General features: G+C 35.7%; 1 protein-coding gene across 1 annotated transcript in view; it reads right to left on the minus strand.

Annotated features, from left to right (window-relative positions):
- Positions 1-9,328, minus strand: part of AcCoAS (acetyl coenzyme A synthase) — a 43,488-nt gene that overhangs the window by 13,153 nt on the left and 21,007 nt on the right. Inside the window, exons 2-7 of the mRNA XM_067132639.1 lie at positions 8,816-8,939; positions 6,924-7,066; positions 2,301-2,312; positions 1,527-1,642; positions 413-605; positions 174-307 (exon numbers count right to left, since the gene is read on the minus strand). Coding sequence (XP_066988740.1) covers positions 174-307; positions 413-605; positions 1,527-1,642; positions 2,301-2,312; positions 6,924-7,066; positions 8,816-8,939 — 722 coding nt within the window. The remainder of the gene's footprint in view (positions 1-173; positions 308-412; positions 606-1,526; positions 1,643-2,300; positions 2,313-6,923; positions 7,067-8,815; positions 8,940-9,328) is intronic.

Below are 9,328 nucleotides of genomic sequence, written 5' to 3' on the forward strand. Positions count from 1 at the left end.
GTACTAATAAATTACTAATAAGATCCTGTACAACCACGTTTGAGAAAATATCAATTTGAGGTCCCATCAATTACAAGTTTTACAAAAAATCAGCTAATTTAACTTTCTAGAGTATGTGCTCATATTTTCTGTAAGCATAACGCAACATATAAGACTGTATGTACAATACTCACTTTTTAACAGGCTCATCTCCATACTTCATAAGTGTTCTAATAGCAGTAGGAGCTGTGTAGAATTTTGATACTTTGTATTTCTCAATAATTTCCCAAAAGCGTCCTGAGTGGGGATAGGTAGGAACGCCTTCAAACTGTAAGAGAAACCTTGATGAAATGCATAATATGAACGTAAACAGTGAATTTTACTCCTAAAAATAATGTTACGAGCAAATTTCAAGGAAAGTTTTGCAACATACCAATACTGAAGTTGCATTATTCAGCAAGGGGCCATATGTGACGTATGTGTGGCCAGTGATCCAGCCAATATCAGCTGTGCAGAAGTAGATATCGCCAGGATGATAATCAAAACTGTACTTGAAAGTTGTGGCTGCGTACAACATGTAGCCACCGACTGTGTGTAGGACCCCTTTTGGTTTCCCAGTACTTCCACTGCGAAAAGGAAAATACCAACTAATAACAATACAGGCATTAATAAGTAATAATGTCACATGGATAGTGAATGACAGTTCTAAATTTAGCTAATGTGGTACAGGTACAGCACAATTTCCTTGACTTACGTACATCCCTTTTACATACAGTACTTACATCAATAAACAAACTAAACTGCAATAAAAATCTTGATCGCTAATATCCCTTCACTAAAATCAAATCAAAATTTAGTATTTCTACAAGCTCACAATTCCTGTCTACTTTTTAACAGCTGTTTTATAACAATGCAGATTTCATAATATTAAAGCCTCAAATCTCCAGCAATCAAAACACTGTAGCATGAGTTTTTCTAATAAAAGACAGTTCTGGTTTCACAGTTCCGACATTCCGGTTTTTCATATATTAGCAATCAAAACTGTAGCATGAGTTTTTCTCGAGCAGTTCTGGTTTACTGAGGTTAAACTACGACATTTTCATCATATATGTTCATCAGAAATTATTTCCGAACGACTAGCCCAGCGTAAACGCCGATCCGACGGAAGAAATATGGCTCCAAAATGGCATAATAAAAAATTTGGAGGTTTTTTTATGAAAACTCAATAAAAATGCAGTTTACATAGTTTTCAATACACCCAGAGCATTAAAAGTAAGGTTTTTTTAGGATTTTTGACGATTTTTCGGTTTATGACGATTTTTGGCTTACGATGATTTTCGGCTTACGATGTGGCGTAAGAACGGAACCCCCCCTCGTAAACTGGGGACTTTCTGTAATCACACACAATGAATCAGGTAACATGGAAAATTTGTTTACTAATGTAATGAAATAAAAAAAACCTAAACACCAAACTCAAATAGTTATGTATATTTAAGGAAATTAGAACTGGATAAACCATATGGACGGTCGAACAGGGAAAACAATACCTTGTGTACAGCATGAAGAGAGGGTCTTCCGCATCCATCCACACGGGTGGGCACTCGCTACTGACACCTTTCACCACATCGTGCCACCAAACATCTACCTTATCATCCCAGCCAACCTGTAATCATAGTATTATTAAAGGCGACATCCTTTACATCAGAATAAAAAAAAAAACAAATTGTTAAGTACTCTAAGAGAAGGAAGCCTTTCTGTAGCATGTAATATGTATTTTGTATCAAGCACAGTGTCTGATACACTGCATCACTGGCTATGGCTACCGGAAGAGAGCTTGATGCGTTTCGTTATTTGTTGAATCATTTCATGAACAGTTTACTGACTCAAAGCCTTCAAACTCTTTCAACAAAACTGGGACTGAAGTCCAACTATAAGAGTACATAAATTTCTTGAGATTTACATCGGTGCAGATTTAAAAAGAAGCTGTGCAATAAAAGTCCTCTGAAAACCACATACTGTAACATGAATATAACAAAGCAAATCCCAACAGTGAAAATTTGAAAAAGAAATATTTCCCTTGCATTACTGTGTGGCATTTATTTAAGTACAAGTAACTATATGCTCGAACGCCACTCCACTCCACCGAGCAAGTGCTCTTTAAAACTGGTAATGAAATAAATACACATTACAAAATAGAAAGTGCGCAACAGAAGAGGAGTGCGTAAATCAATCACTGGGAGAAGAGAGGAGTGGAAAACGTAACGAAAAAGCTGTGAAAATAAACCAAGACACCTTAAACTAACTCTTAAGAATACCACTACCTTGAAGTTGCCCTGTAGATTGCAGGCCAGTGAAGGTAATGCGGTTTTCCCCAGTCGGAGCAGCAGGGAAGGGAAGCGTTAAGGAAGGAATATGGAGAGGAGAAATTTCAAATGGAAGCTGCATTACAATATTAAAAAAAAAGAAAAAATACTCCAGACACGTTCAAACAAACGTTACATAAAATTTCAACACAAAAGAGCTAATCGTTAAGACAGAGGTCTGTAATGCTCTGGAAACGTTTACGTGATGGTAATGTGATGCTCATTCTTAATATTCCATGCTCTTACTTTTAGAAGTCAAGCAACATAGCAAACCATGCATAATAAATGCTAAAATGTTTTCATATCTACAATTATCATTATCATTATTATTCAGAAGGCAAACACTTCAATACTGAATATGTCAAAAACAAAAAAAAATCATTTTCATTGAAATTATGGTATTCTGGTAAAACTTTAACTGCGCACATTATATGACGGCAGTAATTCTCATGAAAGAAACTGGGCACAAATCAAAATCAGAGTTCAAGAAGCTTTTAGCAACCCAAAGTTATTTTTGGTCAAGTCTTGCTAATAAAATTCCTTACAAAATAACCAAAAAAGCACGATCTTCTGCTCACCCTTAGGTGACTTGGAACAATGTCCCTACTTTGCCATTACCTAGTCTTGAAAACATACATCTTATAAATCTTGCTTTTTCCACCATTACTAGGCTTTTGTCATGAGAATTACTATTGTTATACACATGCAAACATAGTAAAAGTTACACCATTTTGTCATTGTACATTTTCACCGGCTATCAAATAAGCTACAATATCCTACAATAGCCAAATCATCTGATCTGCAAGGATAGCTCAAATGAATGAACTGTATAGTATAAGAATGACATTCTATGATGCCTCAAAACTCTTGACGTCATGAAAAAAAAACGATATCCTATTTTCACTATAGACAGGTATATCTTCCCTTGAGTATAGAGTGCGTAATTAAAAAACTGTGATCTTTTGCATGAAGAAACAAAGCAGTTTTTCAAATGCTGTAATGTCATACTAGTATGATTGTTTTGGGGGGTTGTCTTATCAGCAGCACAGGCCTCCACTTATATTTCACCCACAGAATTTTAGGGGTCCACTGATATGCCGGACCAACTTATATGCCAGTTCAGTGTGTATGTGCTTTAACCAAAATGCAAAACTATTTCAACAATTTAATACAGTATGCTTGAAGAGAGACACACCCTTATTCTGTACATATACATGTACTGTTTTTACAATTATTAAAAAGTAATGAATTTTACTGTAAATGTAACATCAAAAACACAATGACCAGAATAAACAAAAGATATAAAACACTCTCACAGTAGACGACTGCACAACGCTCGGCTACCCTTTCCATTTTCTGCCTCGTCCATCTTTTATAGTAAGCTCACTCATTTGTTTCTATCAAGAAATTGTTGATGGATATAGTCAATAGAGGTGTGTTGTAATATATGTGCATTCACAAGCATAGTAGATACTGTAAACAGGAATTACTTTACAGAAAGTTTCAAATAAAACTGAATAATGACTGCTTTGTAGAACAACGTCATAGAGATATTATTTATATGTCCCTAGTTCTCACAAGTAATGACAGTTAATTTAACATCACTACACAAGCAATTCCTATCATAAAAAGGACTACTTCCCATTAAAATATCGTAATAAGAGCTTTTACGCTAGATTCTCCATTTCCAAGTTGAACATTAAATGAGTTCTCTCCAGTCTTCAGTGTTGCATGATGCTTTATGCCTTTATTCCCATCTCATTCTTTACCTATAGCCTCTTTACGAGGCATTATGGGCCTTCCTATGGGCTTCGTCCAGATACTTTCATATCTACTGCGGTACTTGTCTACCTAAAGGTTCCCCTACCCTTGGCCATCACATCTAAAAGATCTGTTTTCAAGACCTATTTATTTTACTCATAAATGTAAAAGAAATAAGTACGGTAAGATTGGTATCTGAAAGCCCATAACATTTAACATCTACTGTAATGAAACATTCTATGGTTATGGAAAAATTCCATTACATACTAGTTCTCTAATATCAAAAATTTTTTGAAGTGTCAACATTCACTACTACCATGCTGAAGCAAGACCATACTTTATATCTAGGATTTGTGTAATTTGTAGGAATTCTCAATTTTTATATTTTAAAAAAATTACAATGTACAAGGTTTAATGACACAAATCACAAGCTACTCTGCGTATTTCTAAAGATAAAAGCTTTTAGTCTACAAAGGTTGCTGCTGATCATACAAACAGAAATGTACAGTAGTTATACAGTTTACAAACAGGTTACAGTATCTGCCAATAAAATAAAATCACAACTAGATATTCCAGGTATGGTCCATTTTCCCCCATTGTCAAAACTGGGAAGAGGTCTGTGGAGTTTAAGGAAAGGGGGGGGGATACAAAGGTACTAAAATTTACCTTCAGCTGATGTTTACAATGATATATGTGAAATTATCTACCCGTGCTCAGTTTTCCCCTACTCTAGTGCTGTGCCAAGTGCTAATTAAACTGTAAGTGCTAATTATGGTGAACACTGCACGCTGTGTGCTATAAATATAAAATCCATCTATGAGCAATTCAAAGCATGTGTGTGTATAACAATTAGCATGGTAATAGACATACAGTATTGAACAAAATGTATCTGGTGTGAAAACACAAATATACAAGTGCTGCAACGATAGAAAGCACATAATTAATGGAATGGGAAATCATAACAGAAATAATTACCAATAACCCTGAAATCTTATATGTAAACTGTCTTCTTTGAAATATCAGAAAAATAGCAGTACATTAGTTTTTACCAAATGAAGCAGCATTAGTCTCATGAATCAAATGTAAAGTAATGGAACTGGTTGCAAAAAAAATGCATTTCAGAAAACTACATGGAAGTAGCACACTTAAAACTCTCATGGCGTTTGTTTCACAAAGGTAAATTAATCCTTTTCAAATGCTGACAGTGAAGATTTTAATATTAATTAACTATCACAGCACTCCCAAATAGTTGTAAAAAGTTGATAAAATATGAGTAACAATTACGCTACCAATCTTAAGTCTTAAAGCTAACAGAAAATATCCCTGGGTAAGGACAGTTAAAATTACAATGCAGCCATATACACATTCGGTTACATGAGTCAGACAGGTTTATAGTGTTACCTAATACAGTATTTCACTTCTGTTTAACCCTGAATTACATAGTGTGCCTTCGTACAACGAATTCATTATTATCATACACTACAGGTTATCTGTAACAGAGAGAGAGAGAGAGAGAGAGAGAGAGAGAGAGAGAGAGAGAGAGAGAGAGACTTACCCTTAAATAAGTGTATGGGTTGATTCGTAATAGTGGAGAGAGAGTGAGGTGAACGATGCCACAGGCCAAATATACAACTGAGTACTGGTCTGGTAGGCATTCATAAATCTGTTCTGGTAATGTAATGGAGGAGCCACCGACTTGAAGAAGGCTAATTCCACTCTACTTTTTGACATTTTTGTGCGTCTGAGAGGAAAACTTTGTACAGTATTTGCCGTTTTTGAGTGTGTGAGAGGAAAACTTTGCACAGTATATCCCCCATCACCTCGTTTTCGTCGGCTTGACTTTTGGTTTCAACAGAATTGACAAGACTTTGTCCTACCTGCCGTAGTTCAGCTGTTATTACAAGGGATCGGTTTGAGATTGTCAGTGTTGGCCTTGAATTTTCAGTTCCCTTTTTTCACTGTCAAAATAAGGCTCACTAGTCTCTGGAATTATTTAGGCTGTCCTGTTAGGTAGATTCGCATACCTCGTATAGAATTTGAGTAACATTTCGTACATCTCGAATGTAATTATTCAAAGGATTTCAGTGTCTGATTTGTTTCTAATAAAGTATCAAGCAAATGTGCTATGAGACTCATAATGAACATAGTTGTTGCATTTACCATGTAAGTGTACCGTACTACTACAATAATTAATCAATTTAAATTAAAACATTCTATCCACAGTCCACTGGATGTTTATTAATGGACTACATGCCCTAAAACTTAAATACATGGCTAATTCAAAGTCTTCATGTGTGATTCTTCTGCTGTGTTTTGTAAATGGCTTCATGGTAATTTTCTGTCGTTTACCAACTTACCTAAGTTTCCACTAGCAATGACAGATGCTATAATGATCTTACCAAAATTGAAACAAATAGTTCAGATTCTCTTGTTTGCCCAAAGTTATTAATATCGTCCCAGTTCTCATTCAAAATAATAAACATCGTAATCGGTGCACTATTGTTCTCTGCTGTACGTTACAATGACAATTCAACCATGATTTTTCTTTCATGAGTCAGATTTTGAAACTTCTTGAACATCAGGAAAAAAGTGTTCAAGAAGAGCACGCTTACTGTCAATAAAGGATAAATCAAAACTGCTTTAAAATAATCAGAAAATCTCAAGGTCCTGAAACTTAACGTCACCCATATGTAAAAACACTCATCGCGTAATTAGAGAACAAGGAAAATATTAACAACTTTCTCCTTATTTAAGCTAAATAGCCAAGCTAGACTCATAACACTGTACTATGAAGATTAGACTTGGGAATATCTTACTGACCGTGTCATCAAAGTGAGTCTTTTTAGCTGGGTTGCCATTTGCCGCCCCATTGGCAGCCGACTGGGGGGCCGTCACGCGGCTGATGTGCTTCACGACGATGTTCACTTTGATGTTCCTGTTTTTTGATCTGCAGATCTTCAAGGCTAAGGGAGAAAAGTCGGCTATTACATCGCATCACCGGCAATGTCTATCACATGCAAATGCACAGTGCAAGCTATGCTGCAATGTCTTTTCAAATGTGCAACCAACATTAGATATCATCTCCAGTAGCTTCATTGCACTTTAAGAAACTCTTGCAGATCTTCAATCATTATGATAAACTCACTGGAACTTTTACTTATTCCTCTTGGAATACACTTGTATATATATAAGGTAAATGGCTTTATTTTAAGGAAAATTTGAATCCACAAACAAAAAACAATGCAATTATAAAAAATTGCTTCATTTAATGTATTCTTAGAAAGCTCTGCAAGTAAAATATGGGAAAACTTTGACATCCCTTAATGACAAAGTGGTGTATATATATTGGGTAATATCATTATTAATTTGCCCAGTAAATTTAATGAATAATATCCAATTCAAAGAGGTCAGAATCTGTATAAAGCAGAACTGAATTTAGGAATAAAACTTGTACAAAAACTTTGAAATTCTTGAAAAAATAATACACACACTCCCCTCTTTAAAGAGGAATAAGATCAGTATATAAAAATATATATATACAGTAGAGCAAAAGTACTAAAGCAGTGAGTATTAAGAAACTTTAAGCACCTTAGGTGTCATGTGACTTTCAACCACTTTTTCGTGAGCTATGGTAGCTCAGAGATTTGAGCACTGGCCATTTTCAGACAAAGGATACACTTTAATCCCATCTGAAACAAATACTGTACAAACAATTTAATCTGGACTAATGATTTGCAGGTCGGCTTAGTTGGTGAGACCATTGCGTACTAAAAAAAATTCACCACTTATTTTACCCCACTTGTAACAAAACAGAGTACTGATTACATCATCACCACCTCCAATGCCGTGTGGCATACAGGGCATCAAATATTCTGCACACGTATCTTTCCTGTTCTTTCAGTTCCCAAAATCTCCCCTAATTTCCAGTCTCCAATTTCATAGTAATCCGATGGTGATTAATAACAACATAATTTAGGAGTCGATGACAAGGTCTACAGGTGCTTCATAAACTTTTGTAACAATCTCATAGTCTTTAGTTCATATTCTCTGCTGACTGAACTGAATGCTGTACACACAACTGGACATTAGATGTACAAGAAAAATTCAGGGAAAGCACATCTAATGCTTGTCATGACCAAACAAGCCCCTAATAAATACAGAAGTTTGACGTTACTACAAAAAGAACTAGTCATTCATTTCTCCATAAACTACACAAGATCATTTTAAAAGTCAATATGAAAGTTCCACTTCGGCTCAGGGTGCCTGGCAAGTAACCTTGGTTAAAAACCAATTGGCAACACCAGTAAACTGCACACTATAAGAAACCAGCTATCCTTTTAGTGTTCTTAACAAATAAACTCTCTTTGAAGCCATGTGCATCACACAGGGTTGAAGGCGGTGATGATATGCGCATATGAAAGTTCACATGGTACATGCATCATATCAACAAGGGGTCCAGGTTGAAACATTCTTCATTACCCTTACATGAACAGTGAACAAGTGTCACTTGGGTTAGTCTCGGTCCAGAGAGCAGAACGATTCTTCATGATAATTAGCATGCAAATAAGGCCCCACTATCATACGGCACAATGCTCTCTTTTCTTAAATCTCTACTGCAATTCAACTTCATTTCAACTGATACTTTTCTAAAAACATGCTAATAACATTTCTAAGTCATCCTTTACCCCAGGGTCACCTTAGGATCGTCTTACCATCATCAGCAATTTCCTTCAGGATTAACTTGGATCCTCTCCAAACGGCATCAGTTGTTATGAGGGCAGATGCCTCAGCATCCAACATCCGGTCAGCCAGACTTCCAGCCGAGTACCCACCAAACTGCAATGACAGATATAAAAAGCAATTAAATTCACTTGACTAAACTTTCACAAATATTTAGAAAACTTATATACATGAGGACGACATTCATAACTCTCTAAAAGGCTTTATTATATTACTTCCTTTTGGGGTCGACCCATACTTTCCTATTACCTATCTCTCCCCCACCACCTTTTACTTATAAGCTTGGCAAGGGAATAATCTTTTTGTTACGTTGGTTCATTGCCTGAAAAATTCATCAGCTGAAAGAGACATGGCTCAGTTACTGTTTTCGGTTTTATTTTAGAATCATTTGCATCCAGTATAAAACCGTGAGCAATCATTCCACATGAACGAGATAAGCTTCTGTTCATGTCTAACTCAAAATTCGTATGTGTACATCAGTAATA

This window comes from Macrobrachium rosenbergii, chromosome 31 (assembly GCF_040412425.1).
Source record: "Macrobrachium rosenbergii isolate ZJJX-2024 chromosome 31, ASM4041242v1, whole genome shotgun sequence".
NCBI lineage: Eukaryota > Metazoa > Arthropoda > Malacostraca > Decapoda > Palaemonidae > Macrobrachium > Macrobrachium rosenbergii.